Here is a 21,211-nt window from a genome sequence, read left to right as displayed (position 1 = left end):
CTCACTAGTGCATGCTCTGAGAATACGCAATGCTAAGGCTACTCAAAATTTGTCCAGCAAAGAAATTGTAAGTGGCCATTTTTCATGGTATTAAAGAGCTGTTCTTCAGTGACATTTGAGTCAATCCTGCCTTATTTCTTAATAATGGATTTTATAATTAAGAAATCCAGAAGTCCGTGATGCCAAGTTAATAATAATAATCCTTGCATTTAACATATAGCAGCTTTCATGGCAAAACAACATCTCAAAGCACTTCACAGGATTTACTGGACAATACATTTATTAACTAATAAATCCAGCATAATTGATCCAATAACAAAGTAGAGCCAAGGAAAGAAGTATGAACTCTATAGAGACAAAACAGGTTGATGCTGTGACAGAAAGCCAGTAGGACAGGTATTCTGAAAGGATGAGATCAAATGGGCCAAAGTGCCTTCTCCATCTAAACCAACGTTGTTTTGAATTTCTCTGTTGGTGGGTGTAATAATAATAATAATCCTTGCATTTGATATAACGCCTTATCACGTCGTTGAGACCTCTGTAAGCGCTTCACAGAATATATTGTAAATGTGGAGTCACGGTGTGTTTTGTGGGCGCGATCTTTAGAAACCCTAGCCTCAATTAAATGCAACAAACAATTTTGCCGCTTTCTTTTTTCGCTCAATGTTATTATCTTCATCAAATTATTACGTAACCGAGAGAGGGAATTTTATGCATTGGCACCAGAGATTACCGTGTGGCAGTGATGTGGTCTCAGCATCCAGGCTACAGCCCGATCATTGAACTCACATCCATATTGCACTGTGTGGCGATTTTGTGCGATATTCCTAGTGAATCCCCATGTAGTATAAACTGAGCATAAAATCTTATTTTCTTACCATTTGTTTCAAATTGTTAAACACTGAGGAATACGGGCAGCATGTTTATGATTATCTGCCCAGCTTCACCAATTTCATTCGGGAATTTGCAGTGCTTTCAAAGTCTAAGTAATACATTCATCCGAGCATTGTTCAAATTGGCATCAGTGTTGGAATAGTGACAGGGAATCCTTAGCTTTCTGCATTTATTGTCGATATTTTTGTTTTGTTGTTTTTATCCCTTTGAAAGTGATGTGCAAAAGAGGCTTTTCATCTTACAGCAATCCTAAATCCCACTGTTACATGTAATATTGTAAGTGTATTATTGTACCAGGCTGGTCTGGAGCTCAGTGTTGAATCCTTGATCAGATCATGGACCAAACGAAACAACTGTAGGTCGGGTTAGACTCGTCTACAAAGAGCTATTGATTAAAAATCCTTATTATCTTGGTGAGACGTCGCAAAGCATTTCACGGGATTTCACTGTGAAGTGTGGTGATTGTGTATTTGTAGGCAAATGATTGATTGATTGATTGAACTGATTAATTGATTGATTGATTTCCTCATCTTTCATTGAAACATTAATTGATTGAGTTTTGTTTTAGTGTTTATGTCAGGTAAGATTATTATAATGTGCCTAATTCCTATTTGATTATTTAAAATAATGCAATAATTACACCTACAAAACCTCTGAGATCAATAAATACTAAACTGCTGAAGTCACGAATATCTATACAGCATTAACTCACAGATACTGCTGCATTTGTTCTTTCCCCAGAAAGAATTAATATTTCTCACCTCCCTCTCATCTTGTTTTATTTCCATTGGAGGTACAATACTTTGCTCATGTGGCCATTATTCAAATGTAAACCTTGTTATTCAGTCTTGACAGGTTGGTCAACTACAGCATCAGAGCCAAGGTTGATGATGATAATAATAATAATAATAATAATAATCCTTGCATTTGATATAGCGCCTCATCCCCGCCATCCTCTATTCCCGAATGGAGTCCTGCAGCTCAGTGGTTTGAGCACTTGCTTTGCAAGCGAGAGACCTGGGTTCTATTCCCGGGCGGGGTGAAACGTTGGGCAAATTTCCTTACTCCACACACCTCTGATTACCTAGCAGTAAGTAGGAACCTGGTTGTTAGTCGATTGGTGGATCTTAATCTGTTAAGATTCAGGTAACTATTCTCATTGTGAATGTTCTCATTCTTTTTATCCGTCCCATAGGAGTGGCTATTTGATATCTAGACTAAAGATTAACACAACTATATAGGTATGGACAACAACAACAATATAAGCTCGAAGGCCTAATCACAGATTTCCACGTTTCTTATTCATTCTCATAATTTATACGTCTAAATCGTTTATTGCTCTTCGTTTCTGGAAAGCTATTGTACTGAAGCTCTCCCTCCCATAATTTTCTTTCATTTCATTTAGTTAAAGGTGTCCATTCTGAAGGAATATCTGGTGTAGCAACTAACGCCAAAATGCTTGATATATTTCTAATTGTTCAGTATCGTTGTTCTATCTAATATAACAATATATGAGCTACAGGGCGCCACAATATATTCTGAGGGAAACGTTTAAAATTACTGGAATGGGGGAAATTAACCAGCTATTCAAAATCGTATAAAATGATTTTTTTCGTCACTCGAATATCTGGAATAAGACAATAACAGCATCTCCTTGTAATATCTCCATACCTTACTGTCCTGCCTGCTCAAAAGCCTGCCAGCATGTTGCACATTAAGCAGACCTTGTTGCCAATTTGTCCCAGTAAAATTATGCATTAAACATTTTGGCAAGCTTTCTGATGTGACTTTATCTTTGCAAATGATACGAAATTTATAGGTGGCTGCTCCCCAGTTCAGTCACTGGGGAAAAAAAACAAAAGGTTTTCCGAACAATTGCTGGACTGTCTGCGAATGACGAGAGTATTTTCTTTTTTTTTTCCTGAACAGGGTTTTAGTACAACAATCACATTTATTTTTTGCTGAAGGTGATGTTGATCTTGTCTTTGAGGCCAGAGCAATGTTCATGCCATCTGTCACCTTGACTATATGCGATGTCCTCTGGAGAGAGCCCGCTGGCTCCTGACCGCTTGCAGATTGTACAGCCTGCATCTCCATAAGGCACACAAGTACAGAGCCAGATGGCAAATGCATGCACACATTATGAGTCTTTATCTCTGTGCAGGAAATATAGAAACCATTAGAGTTCCCTGTTGGAGGGACGTCGAGTTCCCTGTTAGAGCCCTGTTCCCAGAGACAACCTCAAACATTAACTGTTGCGGTGGTAAGGTGAATGTATAATTCATAGTTTCAAAAAAATAGTAAGATCGTAGAATTATCCCTTTCGTTTGTTTGCTTATGTTTTAAGCCTTTCAAGGGGCAAATTTATGTGCAAGTTCCTTTTGCATATTCAAGCTTTATAAATTAGGTCAAAGCACAGTAGCAATATTGAAATGACTACTTTTAAAATCACATTTACGTAACATTATTGTAATTAAAACCCTATTAGTATAGAAGAAATTAGGCCAGCTTCATTTACAATTCTGCTGCCTGTAAGTTTTTAAACCAACTTGAATCTTACCATTACCTATTGTACAGTTTAAGCCAATTTTATTTGGTTCCAAGTGCTTTATGTTGGAATGACCATTTTGCAATGCACATTTTGGTGACTTCAACTGGAAAGAGTCACTGCAAAATAATCTGTCAAATCATCCAGTCCAGCACAAGAATATTTAAAAGTTCCTCTCACTTTCAATGACTTTTCCTTATAATTTTTTCCGTTGCTTAAGACGAGAAAGACCTCAATTTCGCAAAATTGGCTGACGAAAATAGAACTGAAAGTTTTTTTCCTACCATAAACTATTCTTGATTAACAATATCTTAAGTTTTCCTCCCCAATTTTTTTGGGGGCGCTCTTTTGTTTACAGTATTAAGTGTGAAAGTCTTAGTAGATTGGTGGAAGAGGAAAGCGTATTCAGCAGTGGAGGGTTAGGGTTAATGAGATTTACGCTAAGAGAGAGACTGCTCAGTGTTTTGGAAGAGACCAGCAGAATGAAACAAAAACAGATTGGTCATGGCACCAGGTGTATTTGTTCTCCTTGGATCTCCTCATACACAGTGTTACACAGGGGTCAGAAAGTGTCAGAGACAGTTAAACACTCAGTGTTCACTATGGGATAAGAAGCTTATTTCATCCCTCGCTGGGAGAATCTAAAACAATACGTCGGGTGACAGTGAAGCTCTTATTCTACAAAACCATTCAATTGAGAAAGTGCGTGGATTAAAGCTGAAAAAATAATGCTAATTTCAGCCTCAGCCTGAGAAAGTCTTTGAAGTCCAGACAAATCGTTTTCTTTCTGTTGTCAGAAGTATCTGTGTTAAAACAAACGATGCTAATCTCTGAGATTCGTTGACAAATTCTTTGAAAAAAAAGACAAAATATTGTTGAATATTTTATTTGTTTGATTTGATCTGCTTTAGAGCTTCATATTTGTTTGCGGAATGTTACACATATATCCACATTATTAAATATTTCTATTTGGAAGTTCCATAGTTGCTTCAAGCATATATTTTTTAAAAAAAGTGTTTTGAATTTTTAAAAAGTTAGCATGTGTCTAAAGTAGTAGAGAGAGATGATTATTATGTCTTGAAACAACTGGTTAAACTAACATTTAGCAAATTCTGTTCCATTAACTCAATATAGTTGATACTAAACTGAAGTGGAGCAGAATGAGGCAATAAATTATCTTCAGATAAAGTAGTTTATGATCATTTTCTAAAAAACAATAACTACTTTTAAATTACAATTATATATGATCAATGACTATTATAGAAAAATGTATAATTCCTGTGTATACTGGAAGTCAATTCCATTAACAATCCAAGAAGCAGTGAAGAGCAGATATACTTCGTATAAAAGATGGTGTCAAGGGTGTATGACAAATCACACTCTTCTATTGGCATAAATGCTGCTGTAACTAATGCTGAACAGACCGTGATTTACTCAAACTTATTGCTTTTCAAGTTTTTTCTTTTAGTTTCCTCTTACAGTCATGTTTCATATTTAGCATATGATGCTGCCCCATGTGAAGGGCGCTGTACAAATGCAAGTTGTTGATGCTGTTGTTGAGTAACTTAAAGGATGCTAATTGTTTGCCGTAGTTTGCTGTTATAACTAGTTGTACATCAAATATTTGTAGGATGTGATGTCGGATTACGCACAATTGGCTGCCGCGTTCTGCCCACAAAATATACAATCAATTCACTTTACAGTACATACTGGGAAGCGCTTTGAGACGACTTGAAGACGTGCTAAGGCGCTATATTAAATGCAAGGATTATTATTATATTAGATAGCGCAAGGATGTTGAACCATTAGCGATATATTACATTATTACAGGTATTTTAAATTTGAACCAAAAGCTCTCAATAACACTTCTGTGAGATTTTGTGAGGGGGAAAAAACGTTTTCCTTTGCATCGTCAGACTTGTCAGGTATGTCGAGGATCATCTTTTCACAGGTTTGTGTAAATCCTAAATATGGATTTTGAGGTAGAAAGTCGCCCTCTACTGGAAGAACAGAGGGAGGTAACTTAACTATTCCTGCCCCAAATACAAGTCTGTTATTGATTGCCCTTCCTTCTTTGATGCACTTTACTTTGCAAGATTCACAAGGTATTTATTTCGGAACTCCAGGGTTCTCTCTCAGCTGATCCTGAGAGAAAATAAATACCTTGAGAATCTTCCAATCTAAACTCGTACAGTATTGTTGTCCATAATTCAACATCATGCATCATGCTGAATTATCACTTATAGAAAGACTACGAGAAGGGTTGGCGTAGAAAGCAGAAATTTGCCTTATTTGTGGAAGGGAGTGCACTCCAGGTGATGGGATTATAGCATATCATTGGGAGAAAGTACAGAGGTTTTTAATCTTACAACCAAGCTATTCCTTGTATGGAAGTGCTTTGACACTGGAAAGTTGGAAGGTATATATCTCCCAAACACTCACACCCTGATGAACACACGCAATTCAAATAAGGCCTTTGGCTTTCAACATCTGATGTACACGTATTTGTAAGAGAACTTGAAAAGCATTCCACAATATTTTAAACTTGTATTTAATAGTTAATGTTTTAAACAAGGACAACAGTAGCGTTGAACTGCTTAGACAGTTTATTTTAAAAATATTATCGATTTTATCCTTTCAAGATAGAAAAATAAACACAATTGCATTGCTCCCACAAAGTACTGATGACCATAATGTAAAGACAGACCATATATTACAGAAATAACTACACTTGCTGTAAGATACATTCTGTATGAACCATTCACTCTTTGTGCAAAGGAGACAAATATCTACGTGCAGCGTGGGATTTTTTTCTACGTGACATTTCTGTTCTGTTAATACCATTGCATTGGCGTTATTTTCACCTTATAAATAATACAGGTTTTGCATTTAATTCAGGGAATGAAGAAATGAAACTACCAGCACTTCTAAACTAAAACTTACATGTAAATTGCTATTTACACAAACACTGGCACTGTTTAGAATTCATACCCATCTCTTGTTATTTTTACATTCTTGATGACATTGTTGCATCATTTGAAAATTGTAGCAAGGACATTAGTCAGACAAATGTGAGTCTGATGCCTATTGGAAGTACAGTATAATATGAAGAATTTCCTCTGTGGTACCAATGGACAAATAACAGAGTTCAACAAATGATGGCTACCTGCTTCTGCACTGTTTTAATACAAGGGATGGATTATTCATTATTAATTAGCCTTTCATACAGGATGGCACACAATAACCTACACAATGCTATACCGTTAAATAGTCATTTTTTTCTAACAAAATAAAATAAAAATCCATTGTATTGAAATACGTATCCGTTGCACATTGCTTCGGATAGTAACATTTATGAATCAAGAATTCGAGTTTATTTTAAAACGACTAATTTCTTTGGCAGCATCAAATGTCACATTTTTAAATCGTAAACAGTGAACTCTTCAAAGTGAAGCATAAAGGGCAAGATATCATTTTCAACAATTAGACAGGGTTGAAGATTACATAAAGTTCTCCAAACACTGGAAAACAAAGAGTCTTGAAGTATAAATATTTCTAACTAGTTTAAAGCTATTCTATTGAATCCTATTCCATTGAAGCATTAGCCATCAGATCCAAAGACAGCTATCAAACACCTCCTTCATTATCATTAGCAATTTAAACATGTTAAAATTATAGTCTTGATTTGTGTAAATTATCTTAGACTTAAATGATGTCACTAATCCTATATCAGAGAGGATGTGTAAAATAATTATTTTTGTAACAAGTTAAAAGGCATCGTATTTGGTTTGTAATTTCAAATCTCTGATACTTAAATAGCATAGCAATGCTGTAACGTAACAAAATAACCTAAATGATGTACTTTTGCAATTAAATGCTGAAAATGATGAACAGCCCCGACTGATGCAGATGACACTCACCATGTGCTCGATACACGGAAATGAATTTGTGTGACATTCCATTGAAGTAAATAATATATATTTTATACATTGTACATAAATTTTGAAAATGAACTTCGTTCTCAACGAAGCAACTTTATCGGTGAGAATCCCCACAATCAGAAGGTGGAAAGGTTTAGTCGACTCTGCTAGAATTTAAATTCAAGTTAACCGGTCATTCTTACTATGACAATTATTACAAAAATATCCATCGATATATAGACTTAAAATAAACAAATACACAACCTATAAATTTACAGCAATACAGACTTTTAATAACGTAACATACAGAAGTTTTACTTCTCGCATACAGTAAAATTTTAAATTTGTGTACAGTACATTTAAAAACATCTAAGTTTGGAAAACTGGCCCAAAATATAATCAATTGAACATAATCAATTTGCGGTTTATTTCAGTTTTAAGCCTATCATCTCCATCCTTGCCCAGCTATAACCCTCACCAGTAAATCCCTCCACAGCCTCACCCCACCCTGCCTCTGTGACCTCTGAAAAGCCTATCGACTGAGATGTTCCCTTTGCTCAGCAAACACTCGACTGCATGGTCCCTCTCTCGATCCACCCCACCATCACCAGGTGAGCTTTCAATCATTCTGCCCCACTCTCCGAAACTCCATCCCAGAGTGCCTCCAACTCATTCCCCATGTTCAAAGCCTGTCACGAGACACACACTTTTGACTGCTCCCACCTAGCTCAGTTACCCAGCCCGCATTGTGAAGTGCTCGGAGACGCCTATCCCAATGTGAAAGACGCTGTATAAATGCATATTGAATTCACATCTATTTTTCCCCTAGAGAAAACTAAGTTGTATAATATATACCTGTAAGTAAAAAACCTAGATCAACATTTGCCTTCATTATTTGTATACTGGCACACTACTAAGCAGTAACTGAGTTTATAAATCAGCTATAAGCCTGCAGTTAGCTATCAACTTCAGTGCCTCCAGTCACTGAATTAACAGCTATGATACATTCTGATTAAAGTTTTGAAGACAAATTAAACTGCATTTTTTTTTAATATAAGTTTAATCCTGATTTTCAGTAAATGAAGAGAAATCCCTTTAAGAATACCGTTTCTACATTCAGTCTTGCTGAAAAATAACACGAAGACCCCATATATCTCTTTTTCATTAAAACTATATCTTTACATTTTGATAAATGCTCTGTCCATGTAAAAATAGCATCTCTGGCAAATTTTGTACAAAGAAAATCAGTGGGAACAACATAAAAGTTACTTTTCACACTTTAGTGCTGCTTGTTGGAAAAGTTCTACAATAACTAGTTTATAAATAAGGTAAATAACGGAAGGTCGAAGACTCCTCAGATCATAAACTTTGAATGCAATTTAGAGCAATATAAACATTTAAAAATCATAGTCTCTCTTTCGTCTTGTAAAATTGGGTTGGTTCAGCAGCATGTTCTGAATTCTCTTGAAGTCCAGAATTCAACTGAACTCCTTTAAATGTCCACTCGTGTGGCCTGACCAAAGATCATGTAGACGGAAAGCCCAAACATGTTAATTATGCTGACCAGGTTAAAAACAAAAGGCCAAGATCCTGTGGTTTCTATCAGATATCCTGCGAAGTATACTAAGACAACTCCTGTGCAGAAGGAAAAACAGTTTAAACATTGATTTCTACTTCTTTTGGGACAGAAGAAGGAAAATGGTGTGTGAATTAACAAAAATGCTTGTTATTTGTGCTTGCAGAACTTATACAAATGATAGGATTTTTTTTTATGTGCCTGATTGTACTGAAACTTAAAATGCTTGCTTCAGGGATTTCGTAAGAGGACAGAAGCAGATTATTCAGTGAAGGTCTCTCGTGCAGCACACGTGGGGATAAGACACAAAGCAAACCTCAGTCGCTTGAGTTCTCAAAAGTTCAAATTCCATAGCTGTGGTGACGTGTGAACCAACCACATAGCACAGCTCTGGAGTGAATATATTACAGAGGGTAATGACAAAAACTACACATTCAACTATACCACACATAATACTGGACGCGTCTAAAAAGCAAACAATTACTAACCTGCTAAGGCTCCACCAGTGTTCATAACACCTGCATGAAGAGGAAAAAAATATTTTTACAAAGTAAGACTTACGTTCGCTCAGAATAATTTACTTTCAAAGACCCCTTCCCTACCTCTGCGACCTCCTAAGCTTCTACCACCCTGCCCGCTCCCTCCGCTCAGTGGGCTCCGGCCTGCTTCACGTCCCCCCGTCTGCCACTCCGCCCCAACCCTCTGAAACTCCATCCCACAGTGCCTCCGCCTCGCCCCCTCCCTTGCCTCCTTCAAGACCCATCTCAAGATCCTCCTCTTCGACCGTGCTTTCGATCTCCCTGCTTCCCCCCCTGGCCTCCACCCTCCCCAATCCCGATCCCCAGCTCGGGTCTGAAGCACTGACTGTCCAGTGCCTTGGGACATCCTCCCAACGTGAAAGGTGCTTTACACATGTAATGTTGTTGTTGATGTTGTTGTTGCTGCTCATTGGGAAGCTTGATTTGACATTCTACTGGTTTTAACCAAGGAGATTAAATGCTCAAAAGAAATGCTGAAGTATCCTCATACTGACTAAAATGTTCACTTCTCAGAGGTTCACAGTGAAATGTTAGTAACAATTCTAAGTCTCCAGTGCAAATTCAGTTACAAATACAGCCACCTTTAGGGTTAGTGAGAGATTCTATCGTGGTTTAAGTGGGCTTGAATACTGTGAGAATGTACAACTGCAAAGCTGCAATTTGACAGAGAGAAACAGACGTTGTACATATTGAGGTCTAAAATGTGGGAGATGCAGCATGGATTCATGGAGCCTTCATAATTTTGAAGCCCATTGGCCAACACAGAGATGAATCACGGCATTGGGTCATGTGGAACTCTGTTCCATCACAGCTGGAAGAGAATCATGTCAAAGAGAGACCTTACGTTACACTACAGGCAGAACTCAATCCTTTGCAAATCTAGGCTCAAACTTTTAGATCCAGGTTTTGGATCTCATTGCTAACTTCAGGCTCTGAACATTTATTACTACCACTGCTATTAATCCTTACAATTTCGTAGCTTCTTATCACATTGTTGTGATGTCCTGAAGCGCTTCACAGAAATGTAAAGTGGTGCGACTGTGTGAATTTTGTGGTTGAATCCTACAATCGCTACCTACCGTTCACCAGGGAAGATTTGATATAAAGTACTACTTACCAAACAGTGATCCAGCACACGAGGGTGCTAAGTCCTGGACATTCACAGAAGACCCGCTATTGAAAACAGAAACAGAATTGCGGGCTAGTTTCAAGAACAGCTGGACTGTGGCTTTTTCTCCCACAGCATACTTTTATCTACAGTTCAGCCAGATTCTTGAGCAAGTAAGTCATTGCAATCATTAATTCAATGGCATCTGCAGCACGGTGCCAGGATGAGGTTGATAAGACCATAAGATCATAAGATGTAGGAATTCGGTCCCTCGAGCCTGCCCCGCCGCTTAATAAGATCATGGCTGTTCTTCTAACCTAATTCCATTTACCCGCCCTATCCCCATATCCCTTAATCCCCCTATCCTGATGGGTGAGAAGGTGAATCTGATTGATTCCCCTTCCCATGATCGAAGAGCCTGCCAAGGTTTTCAAATGATGCCCTTAAAATGTATTTGGGAAATCAAAAAAAAAAACAAGAAAATCCTCAAGGACAAAGTATGATTCAGATCGTAGAAAACCTTTCACCCGACTTGACTCAGTGAAAGAGTTCCCTAATGTTGTGCATAATTAACTGTCCTTACCTGTGGCTAAACGTCTGAAGTCCTACAGCGGCAGATACAAACAGTAAGGATCGGTAATAGCTGGATGAGTAACACAATAATTTTATAAAGATACTGGACATTCCCATTGCAACCATCTGATGGGAAACAGCAAAAAAGAGAAACAATACATGAAAATGTGGGAGCTGTTTTTGTTGCATTCATACACATGCCTAAACTACTACCAATTGTTTAAAAAGACGTTTTTCAACATCTTACCTGCATTAATTTACGCACTTTAGCAGTGTTGAACCCTGAAACAAACAAGAAAATAGTTATTGAAAGGGAAGGACATTGAAAACGTGATTTTACATGTAACGCTTATGTGTGAAATTAGTTGACAATGGAATAGGTTTGAGTCACAACCAAACCACTATTATGAAATGTTCCACAGATAAGATACTGATTTATTGACCTACTAATAAAACCTGAAAATTAATAACTTGCAACTCCAAAACCTTGCTGGAGCAATTTTAGAACAAAGTAGACATAAGGAATTCAGATGATTATAAGTTTTAGAATGTTTATGTGATATAATATATGATCTTTTAAAACCTGAATTGAAATTAGATCACAGCTGCTTATCACAAGATTATTTTGTTACTTGGTTTCTCTTTCTTGGAATGAAACTTCCAATCATAAAAATATTCTCAAGTGACACCTTTAAAATGTATCACAACTGATTCTGGAAACCCAAAATGCAGGGACCCAAAATGCATGAGTCCCTCATGATTTAGTAAAACGGGCAGAAAACATTCTACACAGTTTTTATTCAAATTAAAATGATCTATTCCCCCCCAAATCTTTCTTCAGTCAATATCTGGTTGGTACAGGAACCTTTTTTCTTTACTTGAGGCTGCAAGAATACATAGTATGGTGTATACATAGTATAGACCTGCCCCCACCCTGGCTCGGGTTCATACTCCGCCACTGTCAAAAGCTACCCCATGTGAAGGGCACTATACAAATGTAAGTTGTTGTTGTAGTAGTTGGAATTCGAGGACCCAGTTGAGGCTGTTTCTTACCAAGATTGATCAGATGATCGGACAGCAAGCCACCCATCAAGGATAATGGGATTGACACGACCCATGGCACTACATTGAAAATCCAGCCCTGGAACATAAAGACAGTAAGCAAGCAATGTCCACCGAGATCAAATGTCGGGAAGTTTAGTTTCAATCGTTCAGTGTTAAGCAGTGAATGGCCAAGCTATTTTTTTTAAGGTAAGAAATAAGTATAATCAGAACGTGGTAGAAATTCCAGTTTATCAGCTGCTCATCTGATTACACTAATGCATCGCTTTTCCAATCAAAAAGGAGGCGCAAAAGAGATTATATAAAGTTAATGTACATCTCAGGATCTCACAAAACCTGACAGACTTTATAACAATGTTCTCAGTGGCAAGACTGGTACACAGTTCCATCATATATCAATGCAAAGATCAGTTAGAGGAGTTAATTATTGCTCTGTCTACTGTATGGCTGCATTTAAAACCGCCAAAACATTACACAGTTTGTACATTTTTCAAAGCTAATTTAAAAAAGAATTCTGAACGCAAATATTAACACAATTGAATACAGGTTTCCTGATGCTATGCAGTCAGACAGGATAACATGAGTCATTCCTCAATAAACTAAATTAATCTGTTTGGTTACACTTAGTTTTGGTTGTTAATGAGAACTTCAGGTTTCCACTCCACAGTATGCACTCAGGGAATTTGTAGCAACATCAAACACCTGTGCGATTCCATGTACAAACAATTGCCTTTTTATAGTATAGAACATTTTGAATTGCAGCCTCTCATCTCCCTGCACAACAACGATAAAATTACATTTCTAGAGCGCCTTTCACGTCGGGAGGATGTCCCAAAGCGCTTTTAACTACTGTTGAAAGCATCCCATGGAATATACAAAGTATTTTAATAATAAAAAGTAATAAAAGTAACAATCCTTGCATTTGATACAGCACCTTTCGTGTTGGGAGGTCTCAAAAGCATTCCATTGTATACTGTAAACTGTAGTGACTGTAAATTTTGTAGGCAAATGCAGCAGTCAATATGCAAACAGCAGTGTCTCACAAACAGCCATGAAGTTATGACCAGTGTTTTATTCGAGGGATTGTTGGCCAGATGACAGGGAGAAAGTTCCATCCCTTTTAATGTCCTGAACAGGCAGGTGGGACCTCGGTTTAAGGTTACGTTCAAAGGACGGCACCTCAGAATATGCAGCACACCCCCAGTGCTGCACTGAGGTGTCAGCCTAGACTAATTCAGTTCAAAGTCCAGACTTGATGCTTCAACCCAAAAATCTTCTGACTCGAATGTTGGAGCTTCTAGATGTTGCAGATGGGTTAGATCCAATGCACGCTATGAAGAACTTTGCCTACAAAATACACGGTCACTACACTTTACAGTATATCCTGTGAAGTGCCTTGAGACATCCTCCCGACATGAAAGGCACTAGATTAACCGCAAGGACTGTTATCATTATTATTAACTGTGCACATTGGACAAGTCAGAGACAAAATATCATGGCAACACACCTTAGAGTCGGGATATGAATCATGGAAGAAGGTTGGGATCCACGACAAAATGCAGAAGAAAGTGCTGGCCATGCAAACGTGAGCTACAATGACAGCCCTGTTAAAAAAGTAAAACAGTTAACTGTTATGAAATGAGACGTATTGGGATAAACAGGACAAAACACAATGAAATTAAACAAACCCGGCAGGTGGCAAAATAACCTGGGCTGGAAAGGGAATGGACACCGGGAAAAAAAGACAACTCACTGAATAAAAAAAAAACTCGCTAATGTTACTAACATACAATATATAACTCAACAACAACAACAAACTGCATTTATGTAGCACCTTTCATGTCGGGAGAACGTTCCAAGGTGCTGGACAATCAAGAGTTTGTACCACGGGACCTTTAATGTCCATCTGGGGTGGAGTCCTGTAGCTCAGTGGTTAGAGCACTCGCTTTGCAAGCGAGAGACCTGAGTTCAATTCCAGGCAGGTCAGGGCGAAACCTTGGGCAAGTTTCCTTACTCCACACAGAGCCTAATAATAATCCCTCCAAAACCCAAAACAATAATAAATTGGTCATTTTCAATCTACGACTGTTTGTGGGACATTGCTGTGCGCAATTGGCTGCCGCGTTCGCACACAAATATACAGTCAATTCACTTTAAGGTGTGTTCTGTGAAGCGCTTTGGGACGTCCTCCCGACGTGAAAAGCGCTATATCAAATGCAAGGATTATTATTATTATTATTATTATCTGAACAGGCAGAGGGGACCGCCTGAAGGACGGCACCTCCAATAAAGCAACACACCCCCAGCCCTGCACTGCATCAGAGTGTCAATTTAGGCTATGTGAGTTCAAGTCATGCAAGCCCCTCCAAACAGGATGCTGGTCTTTGACGTCACTTTACCTGTTTATAAATCTGTTCAAACAAATTACTGCATTTGCTTGCTGCAATAGTCTAATTTTTTTCGTAAAATGAAGACTGTCATATAAAGGGTCAACATTTTACACCCATGACCCTACAAACCTCCGAGTCCGACTCTGGCAGCCTCGAATAGATTTTAAAACAAATGTTTTGCAGAAAATTCCATCCCTATTTACTACATACTGAAATCATGTTTTTCAACAGAATGACCAGTTCTTCCTTTCAGCACAGATGATCACACTGTATTTTGCAAAAAAAATGCTTGCAGGAGTTGAAGATTAACTTTGGAGATAAAAGCACTAGTGAACCGTCACACTTTTATTGCTTCCTTTGCTAAACGGTTTGCAATGACCCAGAAAAGACCAATGTAAAATGGTCATTTACCAGACAGATGGTTTTTTAAACAGCTTTATCCATGGCACCTCGTTGCCCTGTGAATTCGTAAGACGATTGCTCAAACTTTCCAACGATATCTCATGACCTACGCAGGACATAAATTGTTACGGTGGGTCACCAAGACACAGCCTCAAAAACAAACACCGAAAAAAAGAAACTGTGATTGAAAGACAAAAAAAAAAGAAACACCAAATATATGCATAAAATGCATAAATACCTTGTCCTTTGATTAGATATTCCCACATGCAGTAGACCCACAGTATGGTAGGAAGGCCAGAAAAGTAGAAGACACTCTGCCAACCACATCTGTCGAGCAACACCGAGCCTGCTCCACCGATTATCAGTGTTCTGGAAAGAGAAAGCATCCAGTCTAGTAAACCTGTGGAAACATCCCAGTGGCAAAATGCAAATACTCATGGAAATGATCAGCACTCTTTTAGTCTCTAATCTAATCCTATCCTACTAACTCTATACTGGACTTCTGTAATTACCTATTGATTAAAATAATATCAATAATAATAGACTCCTCTGCAATAGGGTTACGGGAATAGACTGAACGCCCACCCGATCAGGCAGAAGGAATCTCGGTCTCAATGTCCCATCGGGAGGATGACACCCAGTCAATGGATTACTCCTCCCACCACCGCACTGGAACACCAGGCCAGGCCGTGAGCTCCAAGTCCTCCATTGTCACAATGTCATAATGCCTGCCATGGCGCATTGAGCCATTCTCATTTCGAAAGGAGTTTTACATTTCAGTCCTGTACTTTGGCACGGTAGTTTGTTACAGCCTACAAGTGTAACTGTGAAAGGGAGTGTAAAGATGTAAACGTAATGTGGGGGCAATTTTGATTTTTTCTTCACGATTCCCCAAATTACTTCAACCCAAGGCAAGGTTACCAAATGGAAAAGTTCCAACTCCAAATGAGATCTGGGCTTGATTTCCTGCGGCTGACACTACCAGACTAAAAACTTCCTTCCCCCTTACTCAGCTAATTAGCAATTACTCTATTTTGTGGGAAGCAGGATGCATGAGGCAAAGAGAAGGAAAAAAACCCGCCATATTCCAGCTTTTGTTTCATCTCTAAATTGTCAAAAGTGGTTCACTGGGGCCAATTAGAAGCATATTCTGAAAATGTAACGCACTTATATACTTCGAGCATGAAAATGGACCAAATAACTTGGAAAATGCCTTAACAAAAATCAGACAAGTTTGGAGTTACCATGTCAATATGGAACTGACGTAACCTGCAATAAATAACAACAATTATATTGTGCCTTAGCCTAAAACATGTGACTTACCCAAACTGAGTGCCTGTGCACACTGTACTTGACGTAAACGCTCGCTCACTTTGCCGCACCTTACAGGAGAATAGACTTGCCAGGGAAGGGAAATGAACACCTAAACTCCCAAACCAAACAAGGATATTAAATGATTACTCCATCTGATCGCTAAACTCAATCGCGTTTTTTCAAATTGAAAGAGCCTCAGAGGTGTAGAGTTAGACCAAAACAATGCCGCTTTTAACATAGCTTTTAACATCAGCGCAATGGATTCTGATCCACTACTTGTCGCCAGAAGCCATATTCGCATTGTCAGTCAATCAGTAACAGAATGCAAACACTGTGCAAAATCTTGCAAAGATTGCAATCGGTTATTTTTGGAAGCACAAATGTGCAAAAGATGTCAAGTGGTGAAACCCTTGAAGGACTCGTATAATATTGATTTCAAACCGAAAAGTGTTGATGGCCAAAAAAGGAGCTGTGAAAAAGAAGATACATCTGGGCTGAAATCTGACGCTCTTCAAACTACAGCAAAATATTTTATAAAAACAAATTGTTTAAGTCTCACCTATTGTGCCTGAGCACATTCAAACACAAACCAGGGCCAATAGCAGCTCACCTGTTGGGTCAGTGGGTGAATACATTATTTGGTGTAATTAATAGGTTAATACTTTGTCATTCTGAGCAAATAAAGTCCCGGGTTCAATCCCTGGTTGGTACATAGTCAGCCAATCTCAACTGAACTGCCGGTGGCTGTGCTGGGGTTTCATCCCAGACTAAGGAGAGAAAAATAATTAGCAACCAGTGTTCTCTGTCCTGATCACTGTCAGGTGACCTCTGCTGGAACTTAACAGACAAGGATAAGATTGGGTGCAACTGTGATCAACTCACTGATGCACAGACATAAAGAATGGCCATTTCATAGAAGTATACAGCACAGAAGGAGGCCATTCGGGTGAGGACTGCTGCCATCTGTGTAACGGTACATACATCGGCTTAAGACATCAGACTCGGGTACTCTAAAAGGTAAAAACCTAATGTTTTCCTGTTGCCGATGGGCCTGGTTTCTGCTATATGTAAATAAAGGTATAATTAAATAAATGTATAGTCCTACTATGAAGATCTTCATTTTGACCACTTAATAAGTATATATTTTCTTTACCTCTGAAGTCTAGCCAACACAGATAAGATTGAATAACATCAGAACTTAAATAGCATTCAAAATCTTGGCCAACATTTCCAATGTAACCAGTAATTTTATGAACATATTCATGCAAAATAGGCAAATGTTCTAAATGCTTTCTGTTATTGTTTAATTACTTGTCAACACAAAAATTAAATTCCAGTACAGAAAAATATCAAAAATACATATTTTTAATAATCAAATTTGGTGGTTTAGCCAGTTGGGATCAATGAAACTGATGTTGAGAAGAAAGCAATGATTTTGACTCCAAACATTATGAACTTTAAATATATATTATTAAATACATATTGTTGCTACTCACCCTGCAGTAACCCCATAAAGAATCTGGATAAGGTTAGAATGAATATTGGTGTAGAGCTGCAATATGCTAGGAGTGGAGTTAAGATGGTTACAGTTCCCCAGGCAAAGGCTGAAAGCAGTAGTACTTTATCTCCTCCCAATCTGTTAAAAGCAATGGACATTCGTCTTATTAGGATTTTATTTGTGATGATTGATCGTAAATAAAGATGTAGCATTTTCAATGAAATCATCATGGAATTGTCTGTATAAATGTGGAACTGGACAATGTATACAGACAATGTTTTGCATTTTGATTGCAGCCATATAGCTAAAGTACTGAAACACTTGGCTTTGTACTTTAGCCCAAACCCACCACCGTACACAGTGAACAAAATCAATTGTAAGCTATTTACTCATGATTAAATGGTACCTCCGTGATTCCTATTTATTAAATATCCTAGTTATTTTCTGTAGTGCTCAAATATCATGTAAACGTAAATTGCAGGATTTCGTTCATACCTGTCACTGATGTAACCTCCTGCAATTTGGGTCAAGGTGTAGCCCCAGAAAAAGCTTCCAAGTACAATGCCTGACTGCTTCTTGTCCCACTTAAACTGTTCTGCCATCGCAGATATACAGATAGGCATGGTCACTCTGGCACAGTATAGCAGGCATGTACCCATCAACAAAACAACAATCCATATCTTCGCTTCTAACCTGTCAAAATGACAAACACAAAGTTATTAAATTGTGTTACGCACAACATGAAAATATTGCCACTAACGTATTACTACAATGTTGCATTTCAGTATATTTCACTTTGGGAGAATCTCTCAAAGCATTTCAAAGGACATTGCAGTAAAGTGTGATAACTGTGTCACTTTGCAGATAAACGTGGCAGCCAATTTGCACACAACAATGTCCCACAATGGCCATGAGGTGAATGACCAATGTTATAATAATAATAATAATAATCCTTGCATTTGATATAGCGCTTTTCACGTCGGGAGGACGTCCCAAAGCGCTTCACAGAACACACTATAAAGTGAATTGACTGTCTATTTGTGGGCGAACGCGGCAGCCAATGGCGCACAGCAATGTCCCACAAACAGTCGTAGATTGAAAATGACCAATTTATTATTGTTTTTGGTTTTGGAGGGAATGTTATTAGGCTCTGTGTGGAGTAAGGAAACTTGCCCAAGGTTTCGCCCTCTGCCTGGAACTGAACTCGGGTCTCTCACTTGCAAAGCGAGTGCTCTAACCACTGAGCTACAGGACTCCACGCAGGGATCTGCAGGGATTGATTGTAGATATTTCAGTTACTGGAGGATTGAAGATACTATAATAATAATAATTCGGTCACTGAATCCACGACTGTTTATGGGACACCGCTGTGCGCAACTGGTTGCCACGTTTCGCCCACAAATTATTACGTCAAATCACTTTACAGTATATTCTGAGAAGCACTTTGAGGCGTCTAGAAGGTGTAATAAGGTGCTATATCAAATGCAAGGATTATTATTATTACTGCAAGCCACAGTGTGGAGCTTTGCTAAAGAACATAAATGAATGCAAAGAGTAAAGTTACTTAAAATGAACTTCCCTGGCAGCAACAAAAATAGGTCTTGGCAAAATACATGCATGCAGTCACTGTGTAATAGAATAGGCATGAGTATCTCAGTCATGCATTTACAGATATGGTTACATGATACAAAGCACTGGTATTTTGACGTTTAGATGTACCAAGATTAAAAACTGATAAACAGGTTCAATAGACAAAAGCTTCCTTTAGTTCCTATTTTCCTAGCTCTCTGTGTAAAAATCCCAAACCTATTAACCAAAATGAACTCTGCCCAGCTCACTCCCAGCTTGGACAACTTGACGACAAAGGTATTGGATTTAATAATAATAATCCTTGCATTTGATATAGCGCCTTATCACGTCTTCGAGACGTCTCAAAGCGCTTGACAGAATATAGTGTAAAGTGAATTGACTGTATATTTGTGAGCGAATATTAATATGTTTAGTTTTACTCGAGATGAAAGGCTCAACAATACATAGAATCATATGGCATTTGCTCTCTATTCAATATGCTTTGAATAATGCTGCTGTTTTGTGTCTGTGAGATATTTCCCTCTATCATTCTTAAGAACTGATGTTCTCCCTGATTCGAATCGCACACACTACAGTATTCGCCAATTTCCTCTAACAGTTACATTTTATATACCACAGATACTTTGAATAGGGCAGATACAAAAAAAACACAGCTGAAGAATCCACACGAACTTTTTTTTTGTAAACGTAGATGTCTCTTTTTTAAATTTTTTTTAAAAAAAAGCAGAATTTCTTCTTTAATTCCTTTGAGTGATTTGTGTTTAATGTTCTGACGCTTAATACATTTCGCCCACAAAATATACAGTTCAATTCACTTTACAGTCTATTCTGTGAAGCGCTTTGAGACGTCTCGGAGATGTGATCAGGCGCTATAACAAATGCAAGGATTATTATTCATTATTACTTAAAGAGGGCAAGTACATTATTCCCTGGAAGGGGATGTTGGTGGGGGTGGGGGGGGGGGGGTGATGTAAGCAGCCCAACAGGAACAGACAGCTATGGCTATTTTCTTTCTCACCCTCTCCCCATCCTTTGGAGCTAACAGGACCCAGTGATAGTCTTACCTTGACCAATACGTACTGTCGGAGTCGCAAGTCGTCTTGGCGGCCGAAGGTCTTGGTGACTCGGAATGGTTAAACAGGACCACTTCGCTCTGGTTGATGTGATGAGCAGCATTTGGGTTCAGGGAAAAAGCCATGAATTAATTCATGCAATTCACGAGAAACACAGCAGACGCCACCATCACAGTCGTTATTATATATATTTTTTTCTCTATTCGCATCCCACCACCACCACCACCCCCCACCTCCCCCCACCCCCCCACCCCCCACAGGAGAAAGGAGAGCCAGTGGTCAGTGTAGCCCTGGGAGCTGCTGGATGTCAGGACGATGAGGAGAGTACATTGAGAGCCAAGTCACCAAAAGCAGCTCCAACCCATCTCCCTGGGGGCAGCCATCAGTGGCATCTTGAGCCTCCAGGTCCCTCTGCTTCGTTGCTCCTCCACTCTCTCCCTTTCCCTTTCCCTCTTTCTTTCTCTCTCTCTCTCTTTCTCTCTTCCTGCAGCTCGGGATCTGTTTTGTTACACGTGTCACTCTCACGTCGATAACATTTTCCTGGGACTTCCGGGTCTGTACTCTTGGTGGGAACAGGAAATACAGCTCTGCCAAACCCCATCCAGAGGAGAGACCTCCTCCCTCCCTCCCTCCCTCCCTCCCTCAGCAGGGGGTTTGCCTTGACCCTGGTGTGATGGGTGGAGAGCAAGCAATTGCACCTCTTTCTGCTCACCTGCAATGCCTC

The 21,211-nt window shown here is 38.7% G+C and overlaps 1 protein-coding gene across 2 annotated transcripts; it reads right to left on the bottom strand.

Annotated features, from left to right (window-relative positions):
* Positions 1 to 7,835: 7,835 nt before the first annotated feature.
* Positions 7,836 to 20,715, bottom strand: slc17a9b (solute carrier family 17 member 9b). 2 transcript variants are annotated; one of them, XM_007911125.2, is made up of 13 exons: positions 20,479 to 20,715; positions 18,320 to 18,517; positions 17,823 to 17,962; positions 16,336 to 16,435; positions 15,251 to 15,381; positions 15,022 to 15,118; positions 13,728 to 13,824; positions 12,212 to 12,299; positions 11,406 to 11,440; positions 11,169 to 11,284; positions 10,595 to 10,650; positions 9,427 to 9,456; positions 7,836 to 8,997 (listed from the first exon to the last, which is right to left on the bottom strand). In XM_007911125.2, exons 1-13 carry the CDS (start codon positions 20,610 to 20,612, stop codon positions 8,855 to 8,857), a joined length of 1,365 nt encoding a protein of 454 aa, XP_007909316.1. In that variant the 5' UTR covers positions 20,613 to 20,715; the 3' UTR covers positions 7,836 to 8,854. The 2 variants fall into 2 exon arrangements, with proteins under 2 accessions (XP_007909316.1, XP_042197906.1); XM_042341972.1 differs by having other exon boundaries at positions 20,495 to 20,557.
* Between the last annotated feature and the right edge of the window lie 496 nt (positions 20,716 to 21,211).

This window comes from Callorhinchus milii, unplaced genomic scaffold (assembly GCF_018977255.1).
Source record: "Callorhinchus milii isolate IMCB2004 unplaced genomic scaffold, IMCB_Cmil_1.0 Scaffold18, whole genome shotgun sequence".
In the NCBI taxonomy this organism is placed as follows: domain Eukaryota; kingdom Metazoa; phylum Chordata; class Chondrichthyes; order Chimaeriformes; family Callorhinchidae; genus Callorhinchus; species Callorhinchus milii.
The sequence above is the reverse complement of the archived record's forward strand: the minus strand, read 5'-3'. Positions and strand labels throughout refer to the sequence as shown.

Bases quoted from the DNA above. Each gene is read 5' to 3' on its own strand.
- slc17a9b (XM_007911125.2), bottom strand. From the start codon at position 20,612: ATGGCTTTTTCCCTGAACCCAAATGCTGCTCATCACATCAACCAGAGC. The intron at 11,441-12,211 runs GTAAGAAACAGC...TGTTTGTTTCAG, and splicing joins CGATCATCTGATCAATCTTG to GGTTCAACACTGCTAAAGTG. The intron at 8,998-9,426 runs GTTAGTAATTGT...CCTTCTGCACAG, and splicing joins CACTGGTGGAGCCTTAGCAG to GAGTTGTCTTAGTATACTTC.